The 22,775-nt window shown below is 38.3% G+C and overlaps 2 protein-coding genes across 4 annotated transcripts; both read left to right on the plus strand.

Moving 5' to 3' along the window:
* Nucleotides 1–1,115: 1,115 nt before the first annotated feature.
* LOC123869547 (facilitated trehalose transporter Tret1-2 homolog) lies at nt 1,116–15,890 on the plus strand. Of its 3 annotated transcripts, none has more exons than XM_045912530.1 (9): nt 1,116–1,139; nt 4,257–4,392; nt 5,742–5,956; nt 7,729–7,873; nt 8,864–8,996; nt 9,543–9,709; nt 11,602–11,797; nt 13,236–13,419; nt 15,650–15,890. In XM_045912530.1, exons 1-9 carry the CDS (start codon nt 1,137–1,139, stop codon nt 15,830–15,832), a joined length of 1,362 nt encoding a protein of 453 aa, XP_045768486.1. In that variant the 5' UTR covers nt 1,116–1,136; the 3' UTR covers nt 15,833–15,890. The 3 variants fall into 3 exon arrangements, with proteins under 3 accessions (XP_045768486.1, XP_045768487.1, XP_045768485.1); XM_045912531.1 differs by lacking the exon at nt 1,116–1,139 and adding an exon at nt 1,164–1,190; XM_045912529.1 differs by lacking the exon at nt 1,116–1,139 and adding an exon at nt 1,198–1,503.
* A 3,819-nt stretch (nt 15,891–19,709) lies between these two features.
* On the plus strand, nt 19,710–22,398 carry LOC123869555 (pro-resilin-like). Its single transcript, XM_045912539.1, has 5 exons — nt 19,710–19,844; nt 19,930–20,502; nt 20,610–20,799; nt 21,320–21,355; nt 21,882–22,398. The coding sequence occupies exons 1-5, from the start codon at nt 19,833–19,835 to the stop codon at nt 22,247–22,249; spliced, it is 1,179 nt and encodes a 392-aa protein (XP_045768495.1). The 5' UTR covers nt 19,710–19,832; the 3' UTR covers nt 22,250–22,398.
* The last annotated feature ends 377 nt before the right edge of the window (nt 22,399–22,775 follow it).

The following is a 22,775-nucleotide window of genomic DNA, read 5'->3' on the forward strand; positions in this document are numbered from 1 at the left end:
GAGTTTTTGTCGATGCGTCAAAGGTTGCTGTTGACGCGCTGGCGGCAGCGGTTACCACTGTCATCAAGGGCAGGGACGGATCTTGAATTTGTGGGGCCCTGGGCTAATACTGCTTAGGGGCCCTACTTAATTACTCAACTAATTGAAGACTAAGTGCCATTTTGACAAGAAACTGTTTTCTGTTTAAAACACGGGTTGATTGATCGTAGTGTTGCCAATCTTATGATCGGTTTTTATTCTAGATAATTTTTATTATTGACAATATCGTCTATTGGTTTCAGTTCGGTTGGGGGCCCTCTGTATTCGCGGGGCCCTGGGCTGCAGCCCAAAAAGCCTTTAAGTAGATCCGCCCCTGATCAAGGGGGTGTACTCTAGCTCTATTAGCGCCCGGTTGCAATCAATTCCCTCTAGTATGGTGCGCTAAAATTCATCAGTGATCGGTGCAAATGGTGCAAATATAAAATAAATGATGTTGAGAAACAAACGCCAAATGTTGGCGCCGCGGAAAACCCATCGTCAGCCCACTACTGAGCACTGCTCTCCTTTCACAATGAGAAGAGTTTAGGCCATAGTTGGCCACCTGGCCCAGTGCGGATTGGCAGCCTAGGTATAGTTCGCGACAGGTCGACATGGCAATCGGGATGGGGACGTCCCACACACCCGCACAGTGCTAACCCGTTTGGTGGTAGAGTCATAACTTCTTAGAAAAACTATGTGTAACCGAAGTGTCCCACTACCCAAACTTAGAAAAGGTTTGAAGAATATTTCTGAATTAAAATCTGGAATTGAAATAGATTTTTTGATTGACGCATGGAATCATTGATGTGGTATCATGGAACACTAAAATATGAACATTGTTTATAATTCACTAAACGTTGCCCATGTCTTCATCCACGTGGACTGAGATTTTTAACAATCCCGAAGGAATCCATCTCCCGGCATGCGAGCTATCCTCTGTACCAAACACCTAAATCGGCTAAACGGATGAGCTTGAATAGGTAACTGACAGACTGACACACTTTACGATAATATTAGTAGGTATATGAAGATTAGCCTTGACTTTACAAGTTAACTGTTAACAAGCAATTACATTGCGATGTGTAATACCACTTCAAGCAGAGTTCGCTTGGGTTGTCATGGTAAGTACAGTTCATTGTGATCCTTGGCAGTGAAACGTCTTATCGTGTAACGTAAGTAATCTCACATGACCAATGTATGAACTGAGATTTTTATACGATTGTGATCACGAATCAAAACAGATTGGCGGATACTGTAGTGGCTGCAGTCAGAGTTGGCGGTCAAGAGGCACCGGTCTCTCTCATCTGCTCGATACAATTTTCATTCGCTGGTACTTCCCTTTAGTGCATCGAGGAATAATCGCGGTGCGAGGAAACCGCTCTAGAGAGATATCAATTGCCATTGTCGCCGGTGCGTTCTTGTTTGTGGAATTCAATTGCTGAGCGTTTCGTCATGATCAAAATTCCCGCAGCATTCTTGAAACAGGTGACAAGATTTTTTTTTTTAAATTCGTGGCAAAGTATTTAATTATACCTACAAGTCTTCCTTGGAGTATATCATTCGTATTGTCGGACTTAAGGACATCACAGTCGTCCATATAGGTAGGTACAAGAATTTTGCTTTAATTGATTTTAATTATATTTGAAACTTTTATTTTTAAACATATACTTAGTAAAATTTATCTTTGATAAAGAATTATTATACTTATAAGAAAAAAATATTTTAATCGGTAACCTACCAGGTACCTACCTATACTTACCAATGTAGTAATGTAGATAATTTAATACAACATCTGAAATTTTAACGAATTCAATATTTAAAGTTATTCAAATGTGTGTTGAATGTATGAAACTACGTGTTTAATGTACAACAGTCATTATGCTAAGCATTTCTTATTTCAATAACAATGAATATGCTATGAAATGATCTGCCTTCTGGCCTTAACAATAGACATGAAATATAATATTTAACATAAGTATATTTAATAATAAAATTAGACGCTAAAAGAATGCTTACAAGCACTTTAACAAGTGTTTAACAGGTGTTTCGAATGTTGATGTTCTTTTTGGATAAAGGCCGCTCGAGAGTTTTTCCAAATATAATTATAATAAAAATTATTAATCTATCAGTCCACACTAATCCATACTAATATTATAAATGTGATAGTGTGTCTGTTACGTGTGTGGGTCCTTTTCACGGCTCATCGTTACCAATTTTGAGGAACCTACAGACAGATATATAATATATAAATAATACATGTAAATGTACATGGTGTGGGGTACCGGTGGATAGATGTTTCAATAAAGTTGAAAACTAAAACCCGACTGCAATCGTCTTAATAAATGCTAAAGTATTATGGTAAAATTGTTTTTCTGTAGCTTGGTTTATTTTAATGTTGTAGTTAGTACATTTATATTCAAGAATTCAGAATTTTCTCCTCTTTCATTAATTGACATCCGACTCGACACAATAGCAAAAAGAAATTTTGGAGACCCCCTACTTTTTTTGTATGTAACATCCGTTAGGTCAATATTTTTCGTATAAAATATAGCCTATGCCACCCGGACCTTTACAGCAAATCAATTAACACCTCATTCACCAAAATCGGCGTAGTAGTTTAGGCGCTATGGTGGAACACACAGAATCTGGATACAAACATAGATAAGTTCATACAAACATACATACAAAGTACATACATACATACATACATACATAGATACATACATACGTATACATACATAGACTGCTGATGATTAATGTCCCTTACCCTCCTTAATGGGATCGTGACGTTTTACCGGTCACTCTGTATACAATAATACCTCTTTTTTATATTATGCCTACCTGTTATAATATCATTGCATTGCTTGGTTTCAATAAATTGTTGTTTACGGGAGGTAGGTAGGTATTTTCCGGAAATCGCAGATGAAAATATGATTGTTATCATTATTGTCATTACCGCCATTATTACAATGACCTCTTGGGCTTGGGCACGGGTTTGAAATGTAATATTTATTTTTTGACAGATAATTTACCTTATAGTAGGTATACTGTTATTGTGAAGGTATACCTATTAAGTTTTAGTGAATAGATTGCAATAATACATATTGTAATAGTAAGTAGGTACGCATTATAGTATCTACCAATAGGTATTATCAATTAATCTCAGGCTCAGTCTTCAGTCTTCCACTACAAGTGTATCATCGTATTCATATGTATAACTCCGTACTTCTGCAAAAATGAGACCGGTAGCGTTGCCAGTGCTAGCTCACTAGGTAAAAAAAAATATACAATTTTTTTTAGGTTAGTAGTTAAGTATGTATAAGGAAAATAAAATACACTTAAAATTCAACATTCAATGTGAAACCTGTTCTTGTTTTTTGTATAAGTATGCATATTAATATTATCTTATTTCTTTTAACTATAGGTACAAGGTTTAGCAAGTAAAAGCCTTACGATACGACATTTTCGTACGACGAAGATTTTTTTTGGAATCCGTATTGCACACACATTTACATACAGGAAAACATTACAAGATATAGAGGAAACTATAGGTACAAAAGGGTGCAAGGGCGGCCTTATTGCTAAAGCAATCTCTTACAGGCAACCTTTGATGAAAGGATTTAACTGACAAGAATTTTATCACGTGTCAAAAATATAAACACGCGACACGTTGAGATGGCAATCGGGTTATGAGGCGGGGGGACGCCCGCATCAAATGAACAGCCATTTCGTCGGTTCTTCTGTCCGTCTTTTTCTTCGGACAGAGAATTATACCTAATGACTCTCTCATTATAATTCTTATCCTTACTAAACTTAAATAATCCTTAAAAATTTACAAATTGAACACTTATACTTACTACTTAAACTATGACTCTCCACATGATTCTAGGACCTAGGTCAACGGGAAGTACCCTATAGGTTTTCTTGACAGACAAGACGGACGGACAGACGGATGGTCGGACGGATGGACAGACAGATAGACAGATGGACAACAAAGTGATCCTATAAGGATTCCGTTTTTCCTTACATAACTATCCATCAGCGCGGCAAACAAGGCTTCTTCAACAGTCCTAAATCTTAATATATACTTATTCTGATTTCTGTGGTATATAGGAATGTTCCTACTCGTAGCAATGGAAGCTAAATATTATAAGATTGAGGATGTCGATGCGTGGCCAATCCTGAGCGATATCCTGCGAGCATCACAACGGCCGACACTAACTACTAAATTGTTTCAGTTGTGGCTGACCTTCGGCGCATCGCTGGCTTTTCTCATCATCGGTCTGGTCAGAGGATACTCAGCATCCGCTATTCCATCTATAGAAAGTTTAGATTCTAATCTAATACAGAACAGCGAGGAGAAATCATGGATTGGTAAGAATGCACTTTTCTCGTCTCTTATAAATACTTTTCTACCCTTTAATATACTTTGTGCTGGCTGCTTCTAAACTAATGCACACAGTCTGCCTCTAAACTTAAAACGTGTTTAGAAGAGGAAGATGAGTGATCATTACGATCAGTCTCATCGTTTCCAAAGCAATATTATCTGTGGCAATATTGTTAATATTGTACTGTACTGTATTGTTGTCTACACAGTACTATGCGTTAAAACTAAGAATAGGACTGAATTTCAGCCATAGTAAGAAGTTGTAACTGGAAATATATTTGTATTTGTATTTATTTGTACCAGAAAGACAAAAAGAAAGAAAAAGTGGACAGGGAAGCGCTTATCTCTATATGTGATCTCTACCAGTGACCCTTGGCTGTGCGAGAGGTTGAGGATATTTTTAATATTATGTTTTCTATACTATATGTATTTTGTAGTGATAAATAATGTAAAAAATCGTAACATATGTAAATTGCAAAGTATTTACTTACCTTGCAAACCGTAATTTTCAAGTGACAGTTAATAAAGATCATTCGCCGTTCTATTCTTACTTTGAACGCGTAATACAATACTTGGTTTTTGTCTGTCATATCTAATCCCCTGTCTACTCCTAGTCGATCTCACGTTACTAGACATGGCGTAATCGCGACCAGCTGATCCGAAAACTGAGGATCGTTAAAAATAATATTTTCCATTTTACTAAGGTGACTGATTGGTAATAACTATTTTCTTCAACTTAAAACTAAATCCAGGCTACCAACACTTGGCCCAAAGTAGCACACAACAAACTCAACCTAAGGAATCCGGAATACCGTCAGTAGTACCTAAGTCTGTCAGCTGTGTGATAGTACTATAATGATAGCACAGTTCATTCTGGTGACAGGGATGTACGTAAATGACAAGTACCTATTTTTACTGCATCAGAAGTAGGGTAATGGCTTTGTTAGCGTTGATTAAGGATAGGTATTATTATAATTTATTTATAAAACTCCAGATAGGTAAAGTGTAGACTGAAGACAAGACTACATCCATACTAATATCACTAAAAAAGCAGAAGTGTCTGTCTGCTAGCTTTTCACGGTCCATCCGTTTTTTGACATTATAGTACAGAGGTAACTTGCATACCGGGAACGGACATATAGACTACTTTTTATCCCGCAAAATCAATGAGTGTCCTCACTCTTAAGAAACCTGAATTCACGTAGACCTGACCTGAGTAGATAATTCGGCGTACCCTTGGGTAAAATTACATCTATAACTGTCCTGTGTGTTGTGTTATTGGCCGTTTTTGGCGTTAAATTGCAAATTGCAAGAAGTATGTTTCAATCTCTTGCAGGCGCAATCCCACCTCTTGGCGCATTCGTAGGAAGCATGTGTTCCGGGCCGCTAATGCAGAGGGCGGGCAGAAAACGCACACTACAGTTGACAGCACCCCTCTGGGCGGCCAGTTGGATCATTCTAGGTTTCGCAGCCAACTTCTCACTCATCCTGCTGGGTCGAATAGTGTCTGGCCTTTGTGTAGGCTTCGTTTTGGCCCCTGCGCAAGTATATGCAAGTATTTTTTCATAATGTTACGTACCTAGATAAAAATTAAGGTTATTTCTTGTTAATTGGCATTCCATTCAGTGCACCAGCCTCGTGCTTCAATCGAGACAAAAGCAGTAAGGTAAGTACTGGCCAAGAGAGGCGCGGCGGCACGTAGTACTAGGTTAGGTTATTGTTAACTGAGTGTTTAAGTATATCACAGATACTAATTAATAGTACGAACATAAACGTGTTGACCATACTACTGAACAAAGCAAAGCCTAGCGAGGCAGGAGTTAATTAGAGATTTGCAGCCTGGAGATGAACATCGGACGGAAAATCAGAGTCCCCAAGGGATTAAAAATATAACGGACTGCTCACGGACGAAGTCGCATCCCACAGGTTACAATGTCGATAAATTAAAGATCTTTTAACCATAGTTGGAACTATTACCAAACATAATTATATACCTTGTCACACACTTACTACAAACACTTAATTGTCTGTTTATGATAACTTGATGATAACGCTCATTTGCGATAGATACCTATTGTTGGTATCTGTGGGAAGGATTGTGTGACTGTTCATACAGTCCGGAATGTCTGACTTAATAGACATAAATATACTAACATGTAGGTACCTAATCTTTAGAGTTTGTCTGGTGGAAGACAAGCTTCGAGTCTCCTCCGGGCCTTCTCTTAGAATGAGAAGGGCCATAGGTGACTACGCTGGTCATGTTCAGAAAGGCAAACTTCATACACCTTTGAGAACATTATGGAGAACTATGGCATGCATGTTTCCTCGCGATGTTTTCCTTCACCGTTAAAGCAAGTGATATTTAGTTGCTAGAAATATTACAGGTGCGTGCCTGGGATAGAACTTCGGATATCCTGAATAAGGTGGCAAAATTCTAATAAACAGTCCTACCTACCTTAAAATATGTCAATTGATTAAAACTTACACCGTACCGCTACTTTAGATTGAAAAAGTAGGTACAACTAATTAGTTGTAACTTTGTGAGTAGTTTGAAAGCAAGGATGAAACATTTCTTGTAGAATACCTACACACTCATAACTCATAACCTACATTTCCTATTATCAAAGTAATTATAAGCAGGTATCAAGGTTCAATGCTGATGATTTTCATAAATTAGCTTCTTTCAGCCTGGTTTACTAGGACTGGAGTTATAGTAGAGTGTCTTGTGTGCATATTGATGTCTATGCTCAAACACTAAAAAAATTGCTGGTAGGTAAGTAATCTTTGTTTCCAAGTGGCAATATTATATTTTTCACTGCTTAGTTTAGTAGACGAGTATATTGCTTGAGAAAGAGTAGGTACTTAGTAAGTTTTATTATGAAAAGACACTGAGTGAAATTCAATTTTACAAAACCTTGTCCTTATTGCATTAATTTACAGTATTAATTTGTCAGCAAGCATTATGCGGAAAAGCAACCTAACTGGTAAAATGTCAGACAAACATTTGGGCTTGAAAAATTTGGGACAGGAGCTTGAAAAAAGTTGATCTACCCAAATAATAGTTTATGCAAGGGATTAGAATATTATATGAAGTTACATGGCTCGTGGCCAGCACGGTCTACAGTGCATAATTCCATATTCCATATAAAATTCCAATCAGTGCCTCATTCATCTGTCGTTCGTGATACATCTCTACATGGACTAAAATGAATTATTCCTAAATCGTGCCTCAATCAATAATGAGGCGCTATTAGTTTGAGGCCTAGTAAGAACACATTTAGAACCTATTCTTTTTCAGTAGCTAATGAAAGATTTTTTTACAGGTCAGCGAGTGCTGTGACCCCGAGATCCGTGGGCGCCTTGGTTCGTTGCCCACCCTGTCCATGTCCCTGGGCATCCTCATCTCTTACACAGCGGGCAGCTGGCTCTACTGGAGATACCTGGCCTTCCTTTCTGCTGTATTTTGTGGTAGATAATAATTATATATACCTATATAATATTTTGCAATACATTTGCTTGTAAAGTGGCTAATACTTCACCGCTATTAAAACTATAAACTAAATTTTTAGCACTCTTGGGTAGTAAAAATATTACTGCACGGTTATTATTAGGGTACGAAGCCGTGCGAGAATATTCATATTAGCACTAGTGTGAGAATAATATAATGGCCGTAAGATGAAACAGCTATTTCGCAGCCGCCATCTTTATCGAGTTTATTTATACCAAGTCGGTATTACTTACATATCTATGGTATTACTATTCTGATCCTTATTAACTAAATGACATTATTAAGAACTCATTTTCAAGATTGGACTGGAATGTTGCAAGAGTTTGTTATTTTGTTAGTTAACTGTACTTATATTTAATCTAAAATGCCAAGGTCATCAGCTGATGAAACATTTAAATGTGCTGCCTCACCTTCGGTTCGGGTATTGCATATTTACTGTTTGACACTTATAATTTTTAAACATAATATGTACTTGTTTATAGTCCCTCATAAATAAAAATACCTAAATACTTAAATTAAATAAAATTGGCGCATCGACTATAATTTTCATCATACTTGTAGCTAAAATAACTATTACTTATATTTAGAGTCCGGTATTTCATACTACCTACTTGGCAAAAGTCGAAACACTTATGGAATCAGGTTCAGCCTCTAACTTCAACTTCTAAAAAAACGTGTTAGAAGTTCCCTAACTGTCGTGATCTGTGCCTCTGACCTAACGCGTATTCTGCAGCTCGATTCCGTAAAACCTGCATCAATTATTATTAAAATCGCAATTGTTGTGATTGGCGGAATTTGTGGTATTCTTATTCCAACACAACATTGGAGCCACTAGTCGAGCGTCAACCAATCAGAGGTATTTGTGAGCGTGATATTGACTGATATTATGTCTCAATCGAGACGCAGAGTTCTGACACGCACTTGAACAGCTTTTTTTAATTTACTTTCAGTGGCTTTGTTTGTGGTACTCCTTCCGCTGCCCGAGTCCCCTGTATGGCTGCACGCGAAAGGGCTCGACAATACGTCAGCAATCAAGTGGCTCCACCTCTCACAGCATGCTATAGCAACAGTTAAAGATGAAGAGTAAGTTGTCCATACCTTTGTACTTTACTGTACGAACGTACTGTACAGACAACAGCTACTATGGTTGGTTTACGTGGCCATTACGTAGCGAAAATTGACAATCCATCCATACTAAATTATAGCGAAAGTGTCTTTCTATCTGTCTGTAGTAGTTACATATTACCTTTTCAATCTTTATGTTAAACCTAGGATATAATTTTATTAAAATTCCCTTGAGATCTTTTTTACTTTGCGGTATTAAAAAGCCTAACTATGTGATAATTCAGGGTATAAGCCATCTCCATTCCTCCGTGAAGGAGTAACAAACATCCAAACTTTCGCATTTAAATATTATCAATCAATCACAAGAGCAACCGCCGAGTTTCTTGCTGGTTCTTCTCGTTAGGAAAGGCATTCCGAACCAGTGGTAGATGCTCTTGACAATTCAAAAGTACTTGTAAAAGTCTTATTGAATAAAAATATTTTGAATTTGAATTAGATTGGAGTAGGATTGTAATGTTTTTGCCAAAAAAGTAGGTATATATTTTTTAATGTTGTATGTTACAGAATTAACGAAAAAGTAGAAGAGCCGAAAAGCCTTTTTACTCGTGAAGTTTTCTTCTCCTCAGCGGTCATGAAACCCCTGACGGTCGGGTTCGCGCTGCTCTTCTTCCAGCAATTCAGCGGCATTGATGCTGTCATATTCTTCACTGTGGAGATCTTCCAAAGCGCTGGTAACCTAGAGTTTCACTAGAGTTGTGCATAAGAGACAACGAGCCATGACAGTGATCCGAAATTTTTGGTAATAGCCCAGCCCAAATATTGATATCCCGAATCGTGTCTCTCTCTCGAATGATAGTACATCATCAGGACCAACCCATCGCCGGCTCACTATAGAGCACGGGTCTCCTCTCAGAATGAGAAGGGTTTTGGCCATAGTCTACCACGCTGGCCAATAGCAGATTGGCAGACTACACACACCTTTAAGAACTTTATCGAGAACTCTCAAGCATGCAGACCTCACGAGATTCCCTTCACCGTTAAAGCAAGTGATATATAATATCAAAACACACATAGCTCCCGAAAAGTCTCGGGATCGAGCCCCCGAACTTCCGAATAGGAGGCGGACGTCTTAATCACTAGGCTATCAGCGCTTCTTTGCGACGAGCACCTAAAGCTGTTATTCGATCCTGTATCTGATTCCCTCCGGTCGTGTCTCATTGGATGTCCTATAGCATCTGGCATTACTGGTAGTTAGACGGGAAGGTGGACAGACAGAAAAAGATTTTTCAGATTTTTTATAACATTAAGATGTGCTCAACTACTATCACAAAAAAGCAATTCAAATTCAAAATTCAAAATGTTTTTATTCAATTAGACTTTTACAAGTTCTTTCGAATCGTCAAAAGCATCTACCACTGGTTCGGAATGCCTTTCCTACCGAGAAAAACCAGCAAGAAACTCGGCGGTTGCTCTTATGACCATTAATATGACCATTACAATACAAAATAGGTATGTACTTAGCTTGACGCTATAGGCTCAATTATACCAAGTCGTAGGTACCCATATCCGGTATCTACGCATTAATGTACATTTTTTTTGCCAAGTGAGTCATTAGATTTTGTAGGTATGTACAGAGAACAAAATAATTTGATCAATATAACACGTGAAGTACAAACAAATGGTTAAAAGTAATAATTTATTAGTGGTTGTGCAAGAATCTGGCAACAATACGGGTGCTTATACCGGTACTTACTCGGTACGAGATTCTAAAGGAGCCATTAGTACCTAAATGTAACGTAATGATACGTTGTTAGGGACTCTTGTAATGTGACTCAGATTTATTACAATGTAATTACTAATTATACTGACATATAGCAACGATTTTAATGAAATGGTACAGAGATAAGATGCATTTTGGGGACGGACATAGTCTAATTTTATCCCGGGAAATCACAGAATTCACTAAGGCGCACGATGCAGCGGAATTTCGTGTGCGTTTTTCCTCTCACTTTTCAATAGATCTGTTCCTGATTCAACATTCTGATTTGGCGACCTCACTGGCTAGTTGCAAGCGCAATGATATCATAAGTAAGAGGTCCTGGGTTCGATTCCTGGTAGGGACCATTCGGGAATTTATAGTTTCTAAATTGTCTCTGATCTGCGAGGTGATTCGCTAATTCCGTATCTAACACTGAATGGTAGCCACCGGGCTCATATTTTGACTTTGGTTGATTCTACAAGTACATTGCTGCTTCATTTAGTGATAGCAGAATAATTTTTCGTAAAAACCTTCAACGGACTAAAAACAAATGTCAAATGAGCACGGTGGCTATCATTCAGTGTTAGACACTGACTTAGCGAATCGGTAGGCTGGTCTGATGGAAGTTTTCGGCCGTGGCTCGTTACCACTTTACGATTTTCAATCAATTTTCCGGTGCTATGCCGCGTAGAAACCAATCACGGGGTAGTGTGGGTTTAATGAAACTGCCATATTCCTTCCAAGTTAGCCCGCTTGCATCTTAGACTGCACCATCACTTACCAGGCGAGCTCTCACTCAAGTACTGAACTTGTATTGGAATTTTTAAAAATCTGATCCTGATTTGACAGTTGGTTTATCTCCAGGAAGCAAGCTAAACGCGATGACGGCAACGATCACGGTGGGTGCGGTGCAGCTGTTCAGCAACGGCGTGAGCACCATGCTGGTGGACCGCGCGGGGCGGCGGCCCTTGCTGCTGCTCTCTGCGGTCACCATGTGTGTCTCCATGGTGGGGATGGGTGCGGCGTTTTACTTTGAGTTTGAACACTCTTCGTATCTTGGGTGAGTTGATGATCTATTTGAAATCCATCATCCCTGGTGATCACACTACACAAAACTACTGTAATAAACTAACCATTATACAACTGACAATGAATGACCGATATTACCCTACTTTTTCTTTCAAAAAGACTTATATAATGTTCATTCAACTTTTAACTTCCGGGGGTGACTCGCTAACTCAGTGTTTATCCTTTGGGTACGGAACCCTAAAAAGGTTTAACCTTGGTTTAACGTAAAAGATTTTATGTTAATTTACCTACCTCTAAAACAACGCACTCGGGTCAACATAGTATGGATAAATTACGTTGGATAGGAAGAAAAACAATCCAAATTGATTCTAAATACCTGTCCACGCTTCAATATGTAATAGACAACGAAGTTGACCATAAACTGTTTCACAGCGCTGTTTACATTATTCATCCGAACATAGTTGTTAAATTGCTTATTATTTTATTGTCATGTGTTTATCGTACGCGAATTGCTTTGAGGCTGGTTGTAACTGGATGCTCTACTCTTTGCTAATAAAATTAACTCTACTTAGCGTTTATTTGACCTAATTTTGAAAAAAAAAAATAGCTAATTTAAAAAGCTTAATTAATTAAAAAAAACGATAGGAACTGATAAATAGCGCGTAAGGTGCATTAATAAGGTTTCGTACCTACTTAGTCATTGTTTTTCTTCATGTTGGTCTAGCTGTACCTTCTTAACTTAGTGGCTATAGCATATGATTACGAGGTTTTATGAGATACCGCGTACGAGTCGGCCCAAAAAATATCAAGTTTTGTCAAGATATTCTCAGCAGGCGGCCCGGAGTTGGGAAGTATAGAAGTGGTACCTATTCTACTTATTCTCTGTCTGGGGAGCACATAAAGCCGCCGTCATGCGCCTGATCCTTGTCTGATCTCTCTCCGACGGTGTTAGCCATCCTATCCGGACTGTGAGAGTGTGGGAGTAGAGAGGGCACCTGCGTTTACACACCCAATGATGCATTACCTACAACTCCTGCGTAGTTGGCTAGTCTGAGTTGAGATAGGCTGCCGTGACCGACATGCATTCAGTCAAGTCCAGGAGGATTAATATATTAACTGAATGATGCCCGCGACTTCATTCACATTTTATGAAATTCCCGCAGGAACTCTACTTTTCTGAGATAAAAGTAATCTATGCCACTCTCTAGGTCTTTAACTCAGAACCTTCTAACGATGCAAAAATCACATCGCACAGTGCTCCATTGTGGTGCTATTGAAGGACAAACAAACACAGTTTCGCATTTATCATAATAAATGAGTAGATGGGAGAAGTTACGACCCTCCGCAGTTTGGAAAACGATGCACAGAGAAAAGAAAATTATAATTTTTTTCTTATTAGAACTTGGTTTTGGCCTTAGACACACTGGCCGGGTGCCTTGAGTTTAATTGTTTGGTTGCGATGCTTTCAGATACTTGCCCATCGCGAGCTTGGTGGTGTTCATGTTGGGCTTCTCGCTGGGCTTCGGCGGGCTGCCGTTCCTGCTGCTCGGAGAGCTGTTCCCCACGCACTACCGCTCGCAGCTCTCCGCCATGGGCAGTGCTGTCAATTTACTGTCTATGTTCACTGTCATCAAATCCTACCATGCTTTAGAGGTAAGATAAAACACCAATTTTTAAGTTAGTGCTCAATTTCATTCATATTAATTAAAAGCTTATGAAGCTAGTTGATCTATCAATAATTTCTGATTCATATTCGTAAGAGATTATCTTTTTCATAATAATTTAACTGAACACATCGATAGTGCCTTACTGATTTATTATATTAGACGGAATTGTAAACAAAAAAAGACATTGAGACAATGAAAGTAGAAATTTGTCTCGATATTAGTAATTTCATGAGCCATTTCCATTATTCCATTGTGCTAGTTGTACTTATTCATTAAAAATTTCAAAACTTATACTATACCACGTGATACCTATGTTTGTAATATGCATATTATGTAAATCCACTCGCGTTTCTATCAAATTACTCTAGAATTGAAAGTTTGTTGAATGTCCGCCACTGAAATCTGAATGGACTCGAAACGGCCACGCTTGTGTACGAAATGGCAATTATAAGTTTGAACCCGCTGTTTATGGGCTATGTCAGAGAGTTACTGTTTTGATAGAGTCAGTGACGTCCCGCAAAATATCCTCTGACTACAACCTGATTTTGTGCATCCACCATGTTGTAGTACGATCGATGGTAGTGGGGGACCATTCGTGTTTTCGTCATTCTGTATGTGTCACTAGTATTAGTTTGTTTGTCAGTAACATCTTTATGCTATATTTGTGCAACTTATACGATAGTAAAGCGAGAGTAAAAATTAATAATACTAATTCCATGTTTACTTAAATTCTGGTCAGGTTCGCGTCCAAACAAGCATAAGGTTGGGTTCCATAGCCATGTAAGTTGCTAAAAACTTTTCTAAAAATGTCAAAGAAAATATTATCTATGTTATAGTTATTCTAAAATATTTATTATATCGAGGGGGTGACTCAAATTTTTTTTTGACTTACGCCTTTCAGTTTAAGATACCTGTTGTTTTTTTAAGAATTTAAATATGCTTCTGTGCAGCGATAGTACCTAATATGTCTCCTAGGTACCTATTTTATTTTTAAAATGACTGTGATACCCAGATAGAGATTTTATTTCAGAGTGCCAATGTTTTAGTAAATCAATGTGCATCAATTCTGAGTGCCTCGCGACAAAGGCCTCCTCGAACTCTTGCCAGTGCACGGTTCTGTACCACTCTCCAAGCTTACGTCATAGTGAGCATTATCTGGGGGACTTTGGCCTGATCGTCAAGCACGAAGCTTGCTATCATGTCTGCTGCTCTTGTCTATTTAGCTCAGTGGGGCCCGTCAAGTATACGGACTACGGAGCGCTTTGGCCCGATATTGCGTCGTAATATTATATGTGTTGGGTACCCATTTACAACACTGTTGTTCTCTAGAGACGAGACATTAACAAAGAAGAATGAGACTAAAACAAGTGTATTTTGGATGAAATGAATGTGTGTTATTGTTGAGCTCATTAAGGCAAGATTTATGCACGCCGTGTCGTGCCACGGCCGTGTAGTACACATGCAATAGCCAATAATAATATATGCATGGAGCGGTACGGATTAGGTAGAATGAATTTCTTTAAAAAACGTCATCATTATCAACTGATGCTGGACACAGCCCTCTTGTAGGGACTTCCTTGCAACCATGCTTTCTCATGGGCTTGGTCTAATGCTAAACCAAATCGACCAGTAAATTACTCTTTATTAACCTTGTGATAACTTGTGTGACTATAGTACATATTGATGCAGGTCCCACATCTCAGTGTGCTCCCAGATTCAGTAAATCTATTTTAATTAACCATACTGTTAATCCTGTGAGTACCAAAAGTCGGCTTTATTATAATATGTGCAGAGTCGGCAAATGCTACCAGGTATTGGTTATTTTATCATGCAGAGCCGATTAAAATAAAAATCAAAGAGTTTTTCTGCCTAACCCACAATATTATAAGGTTTATAATATAAATGATGTAGGTACCTAAAATCCACGTAAAGGCCAAACGGTGATAGTGATACATAACTGACCAGGTTAATTCTATGTAACTAGTGGACAGCTGCAACTACAGTGTCAATTGCAATCACTTTAACTGATTGGCTGATACTCTTTCGCTACTGGCTGAAATTCACCGTCGCAGCAAGAATATTGTGTACCATAAATTCAGCTAATCACAACGATTGAGATTGTAGCAATTTGGTAATCACTAATTTTGTGCTGAGCGGCTTGGCATCTAAAGAAATATTTGACAGAGCTTATAAACTGTTATTATTTTTTCTTACAGCACGTATTGACGTCTGCTGGAACCTTCTGGATGTACTCCTGCTTCTGCGCAGTGGCCTTCTTCTTTGTGCTCTTCATGGTCCCCGAGACGAAGGGCAAATCTCTCGCCGAGATTGAAGAACATTTCAGGGGAAAAAAGGAAAAGGACAACGTGAACTTACAAACGATAAAGACTAAATTTTAATCTTGGTATAGCCGTTTATACCTGTACCTATTTGTAGAGGTATAAATTATAGTTAAAAGCCGAAACACTGGCGCACCTGGGTTTACCTAGGTAAATGGTTATCTTAGGAAAGACTTAGTTTACCAAATTTCTAGTCTAAGGGCGGTCTGGTCTGTGTGGTCAAATTAGGTGTGGTGGAAAGCTGTAGGGTGTGGGCTGTTTTTTCTGTTCCGTGGGTGTGGGTGTAGAAACAGCTTGACTACGCTCCCGCCTCTGTCCCCATTTGACTCTACGGTGGACGACTTTTAACTGGTCGAGTATGTACGAGTCTCTCCTAGGATCGAAATAGAAGAGTTTTCTATTCAAATTAACATTTACATGTGCTTTTGAATCATCAATGACTATACAACTGGTTCAGAATGCCATGCCCTCCCCACCGAGAAGAACAACTTCGTGGTTCTTGGCTCTTTAAAAAATTATTAACAATTTTACTATGCGATCTAACATAGCCATACAATAGGTAATTGCAGACCCACGCATTCTTGTACTGTAGTGATTAAAATCTCTTTTATCATTTAGCTATATAAACTTTGACTTTATTATCCTTTTTTTTATTATAATATGATATGCGGTATGCTTAGAGAGAAAAAAGTAGGTAGGTATAACTCTTTTTAAACAAGTCTAAAAACTGTGGAATTTTATTTTAAAAGGTTACCTACTATTCCCATAAACGACTTTCGGACTTTTTTGATTGCCTGGGTACGCCAATGTTTTAACAGCTTGTAGGTAGTTTTTTTTTTTTAACCACCAGGTAGGTGAATTTTCCTATGTTAATAAAAAAATAGTTACATATTAAGAAATTCACCAAAAAATAACTTATATTCAGCAATCACAAAATGCTGCAGACTACAGCGAGGATTGATTCTTGTAATTTTATTTCAATTATTTAAAGTTCGACTTCTAGTTAGGTAATTTTAAATAGAGATAATATTATAATTCAATGCGATTGCCTTATATTATAGAATGACATGAAATTCATGCTTATAGTAAATAAAATATGAATAGATAGAATGAAGGAGTGATTGCCAGCTGTGATAAAGGGGGAATACTTTAAATTATATTGGTCTTAAAGAATTATTTCTCATAGCGTGTATGATTGTGTAATCCATACTATTTACTTTATTAATATTATAAATGGGAAAGTGTATCTGTCGGTCGAAAAATGAAGAGTTCAGTACGGAATTTTCAAAAACCTAAAACCCACGCGGACGAAGTCGCGGGTTTCATCTAGTTTAATATAAAAAAGCTGAAACAAACAAAGCGCACGACTGAAACTTGTTCGACGCAGCTGCACTTGTAAAGGTGTATTTACACATTCGTCAAACGGTGTGCAGTGTGCACCGCGCTGAGTGGCAAGCCAGACTTGTAAAGATCCCTAGATAAAGCAAAAAATAATTTTGCGCTCCATTCTTGCCAGAATATGTGGATTCTGGATGATATTTCTTAAGACCTATGTAAATAATAATATTGTGATGCATGTACCATATTTATTATGGTTCACATATTCGTCTTTCAACCGCGCAGCGGTGAGATCTTGCTCAACAAGTCCATATAGCAGCGAGGTGGCGCAGCGTGATTACAAATGTGTAAATGCATAATAATACAGGTAACTGCATGAAAGTTATCAGTTATCACACAGCAAAACGTACGTTGGAGCCGCACACCTACAGGCGCACGCACGTGGACGCGTACGTAAGTGGAACGTCCTGCCATGCAGTTGCCGTTGCATTGTACTGCAAGCCATCGAACGCAGTGTGTGTTTCAGGCTTAAATACTTTAAGTTTATGACATAATGCGGACGTGTTCTGTATAACAGAATAAGGTGCTCGTAACCGTGATAATAAAGATGTTTTATTTATAAACTGTATTTTTATTTTTATCGTAGGATTCCTAGACATAATTTATTTGTTAGTATTCAACGTATGTTAATAGCCAAATAGCTAAAAACAATCCAAAATAAAAGAAACTGCATCAGGCTGAGGTTGTCTCTGTTGAGCGATGTCCATGTACACAGGCGGATCCACGATTTACTCTACTTATGTGCTCAAAACACACAAAGCAGGCGGATGTGCTCCTGCTTTAAACATATTATTGAGTCGTGCTTTATGAACAGACTAATCGTGTCGTGCTTGACAGGAGTAGGTAAGAGTACCTAACGTTTGAACTAGACGCAATCGCGCCCGTTTTGTGTGTATTTGGACACTGCCTAAACAAGACGATTAAAAGACGTACAAAATACTTTAAGTAAGTATAAATTAATAATTCAGTCTTTCAAAATGGAGACAAGTAGGTCGGTAGGTACTAATAGGAAGGATTAGGAAATGAAGCAGGCTGGACGTCTTAAGTATACACCTCGAGAGTACCACCACATTCCTCATACTAGCATAGCTAGAATCACATACCTATTTATTACAATTCTTTGAACCACGGTCAGTCAAAACAAGAGTCCGGGGAAGCTGCTCCAACTGATCACTTTCCATCAGGTGTGATTGAAGTCGAACGCTTGCCCATTATGATTACAGTGAATAAAAAAAAAACTGCCACTTGCCACTTTGCTGACTCTATGCCCTGATTAACCAATTTATAGTTTTGGTACAACGACGAGCAGCTTATTAAGGGATACCAACTAGTCCGTCGTGAATCGAAATAAATCAATCACGGTCGTTTTGAGATTGCATAAGAAATGCGCACGCTCTGAATTGCACGTTCGTAAGAAATCACTCGCGAACATGACGATTATTTTTAGGTATATTACCTTCCTTTGACAAATTTAAAGAATACATACTAATACCTATCTACTTACTCTGTGCCTTTAAAATTACGCCTCCTCTCTGCTGGTTGTGTTGCCGATGTAATCTCCTTTATGCAGATGATCTTTGTCTGCGAGGATTTAGGTTTTTAAAAACCCAGTGAGAACTCCTTGATTTTCCGGGACAAGAAGTCTGTGTTCAAAACAGGATGGGCCGTCAAAACGTAGCAGACAGACAGACAGAATTTCGCATTTATAATGTTAGTTTAGTTTGTATTTGTTGCTATTTTGAGCAAAGATTTTAAACTATTTATATTGTACTCTGGCAATCATGGGTAGACTGGGTACTAAGTTTTTCAAGTACCTAGCCACAACGGTAAGGATTTTTGTAAAACTCTATTTTATAGGATTTGTTGATAGTATAGATATTCATATCTACCTATTAGGGTTTGCATGGTTAGAGCAAGGTTAGAGATGGATAAATGGTAAATCTAAACTAGAGCGTGCGCGAGCATTGCACCACGAGCGGGCCACACGCGCACGACAATGTGACGCGGATCACTCACGAACATATTCATCCGCCGAACCTAAGTTCGATTTAAAGCAAATGTGTTACGTTATTAGATGCCTCGATTTGGTGCTTCGGCTTTGCGTCCTCAATTTAGAATGTTGACTTATTTGTCATCTTGTTAAGCGCAGAACAAAATAAGATTAGTTTCCACCGGCCCACAGTGAACTAAAAAAATGCGCGGGAAACAAAACAAGATGACACTTTTAGCGAACTTGAATTATAGCGAATAAATTAGTACAAAATTGAAAAAAATACTTTCAGAGCAAATTATCAATAACTGTGAAACTGGCAGGGGATTGAAAAGAATCAAATCAAATAATTAAATAATTAATTGATCAAAATAATTATTTTGAACCAGCGTAGTAGGTACTAATAAAAGTGCCACTGTAGATAATCGTAATTTATTGAACTGTTGAACAGTGACAAGGATTAGAGCGCCCTGCTTTTGGAGACGAATGCACGAAATTAAAATCAGCCACGATGCGCGTGCACCTCCTGTGATTAATATTGATAGGACATTCACCACTCTGATTCACACTATATAAGCTTAGACAAGAGGATTTCAATTTATTCCAAACTCAAGTGGGATTAAAGAAACAATCCTAAAATCAAAATAGAATAGAAGTTAAAAGCGTATTAAAATGATATTAGTTGTAAGCACTTTTCTTATGATTGATTACTACAAGTCGCTTGTCTTATTTATAATATTTTATGAATATTAACTTCTTTATTTTGCAGTGGCTTTTCTCCCTAACCGTTCTCTTGGTAAGGACGACCAAATGTGAACCACCAGTAAATAGCTACCTACCTCCATCTACAGGATCTGGCGGAAGACCATCGTCACAATATGGTGCTCCTAACGTAGGGCAAGGGAGACCTGGATCTGGATCACAAAATCAGTTCGGAGGCAACTATAACGCTCCAGGAAATTATCCTTCAAATTCTCTATCTACTGAATATGGAGTACCCGGACAAGGTTCTTCAGGATTCCCAAGAGATGGTTCACAAGGTCGCCAGGGGCAAGCTCCCAGTCAACAATACGGAACTCCCAACCAACGAGGTGGTAGCGGTGGGGGCAATTTTCCTCTCCGCGGACGAGGGTCTTCTCAAAGGCCAGATACATCTTACGGAGTACCATCTACCGATTATCAACCAGGAAACTTCAATGGCGGAAATGCAGGTCGCCAAAATCAAGGCCCTAGACAACAGTTTGGCGGATCTCCCTCCTCCTCTTACGGCACCCCTGATTTCGGTAATGATTTAGATAGTAAAAATCAAAATTATCGCGGATCAGGGGTGGATGATTCTAATGTAAGTTATACCTTTATTAAGCAGCATCATATATTTAGAAATATTCTCCGTCGATTTTATTTATTGGTTTGTCAAGAGAATATTAAAGAGGAATACTTTTGTTATAGGAGCCAGCTAAATACGAATTTAGCTATGAAGTCGATGATGCAGCTACAGGTACAAAGTTTGGTCACTCTGAAAGGCGAGATGGCGATGTTACCACAGGGGAGTATAACGTAGTATTGCCCGACGGTAGGAAGCAAGTGGTGGAGTACGAAGCAGATCGCGAGGGCTACAAGCCTCAGATCCGATATGAGGGTTTGTTCATTGTATCTCTGATAGGTATTTGTTCATTAAACAGTCATCCATGACGTCATCTGGCAAATGATAATCATGGTCTAGGTCACGGCAACTACAGCACTAGATGAATATGTGACAAGAAATCACCGGCTTTTAACAGGTACACGATTTCTAGGGCAAATCTTACCAAATGCTGCTACTACAATTTATAAATACCACAATGAAAACGTTATGCTGTTTAGAAGTAAACTCCTAAGTGCTCAAGTTACTTAACAACTTATAGTTCAACTGTCTTAAAGCTGCTTTGCGGTTAATTTCAGTAAGGCAGAGTTAAGATAATCCTCAAAGCTAAAGCAGAGATTGATTGTTGTCAGCAGGATTTACCAATAACGGTGAAATTGCCAAAACTTTTGTTTTGAAATAAATAAAGCAACTATATACTTATGTTTAGTTTAGTTAAGAATAGGTAGATACATAGGTAGATATAATATTATTAACATATCATCATATCTAATCCCATTATTTTGTTTTCAACTAGGAACTGGTGGTGGCAGTGGATCTGGTTTTGGCAGCGGTAATATTTTGAAATGTTTTTTGTTTTATGAAAACCTCCTCCTTTTTTCGAAGTCGGTTAAAAATTAGCATTACTTCGCTATTATTTTACCTATTTCCTACATAGTAACGTTTTACTAGTGCAATGTCCGCTTGGGATTAGTTTTAGAGTTTCGTACCCGAAGGGTGGCAATGGAACCCTATTGGCTTGGTATCTACCAAGCCTTCGATGTTCGTCCGTCTATCTGTCGGTCTGTGAGTGGGCTGTATGTCTTGAACCGTAACAGGTACAGAGTTGAAATGGCCACATACTGTGTTTTTATTGCCGCTATTACGACAAATAATAAAAATTTCATAATATATAGAATAAAAAAATTAAAAAGTACATAATCTTGTACGATGGTACGGATCCCTTCGTTTGAGAGTCTGACTCATATTGATCTTTTTTTTTAAATTTACGGGGTTTCCAGTTGGACATTATTATGATCAGGTATTTATTTTTAGCTATTTAATTCAACCTGAGTTAAATAAATGTTACTTTTTTAAAGGAGGAAGAAACCAAGGTTATCCACGTGCAGATGCGAACGCCGAGGCTTTCGCTGGAGCAGGCTACCCTCAACAACCTGGTTCCGGTCAAGGTGGAAGATATCAGCAACCTGGTTTTGACTCAGGATCCGGTTCCGGTGGTTATCCGAGTAGTGAACAAGGCTTTCCCGGTGGACTAGATGGTGGTAGTGGCTATCCTAGTGGACCTCAAGGTGGTAGAAGCAGGGGAGCTCAAGGTGGTGGAAATTATCCTGGCAGTCAAGGAGGCTATCCTGGGGGCAGACCACAAGGTGGCAGAAATGGGCCCCAAGGAGGAAGCGAAGGGTATCCTAGCGGTGGCCCGAATGGTCCACGTGGTTCCGGATACTAAATGTTACCCATAAATGAACAATGGTTAAGTCAAACGCATCTCGATCACTTGTAAATAAATAAACACACATTGTAGAATAGGTATTTCTTTTTATTCTTAATAAATCATTTATCACATAATACAATGCATTTCTTTTTAAAATTCGGCTTAAGTTCTAATTGGATTGAGGATTCAATTTTTTTGAACAAGGTACCTACCCAATAATAAGCCCATGGTACGATTACTTCGAAGGCTTTTTTATAAAAAGAAAAGTTAAAAACTCATCGGGTAATTACTGTAGTCGACTACTGGGCTAGTTTAATGGACTTCGTCAATTATGTGTGATATTTTTATCATGATTACTAAAATAACATACTAGAATACACTTTCAGTTAATTAATGTACTCGTATATTGGAATATTTTTATTTAATGATTTGGCGGTTTGGAAGCTTTGCCGCGCCGACTTAATTAAATATTTTAATAAACGTAATCAGCAGTTGATTAATTTAATTTCAAATTTAATTCGTGGCTTGATTGACTATTAAG

Source organism: Maniola jurtina, chromosome 11 (assembly GCF_905333055.1).
Source record: "Maniola jurtina chromosome 11, ilManJurt1.1, whole genome shotgun sequence".
NCBI lineage: Eukaryota > Metazoa > Arthropoda > Insecta > Lepidoptera > Nymphalidae > Maniola > Maniola jurtina.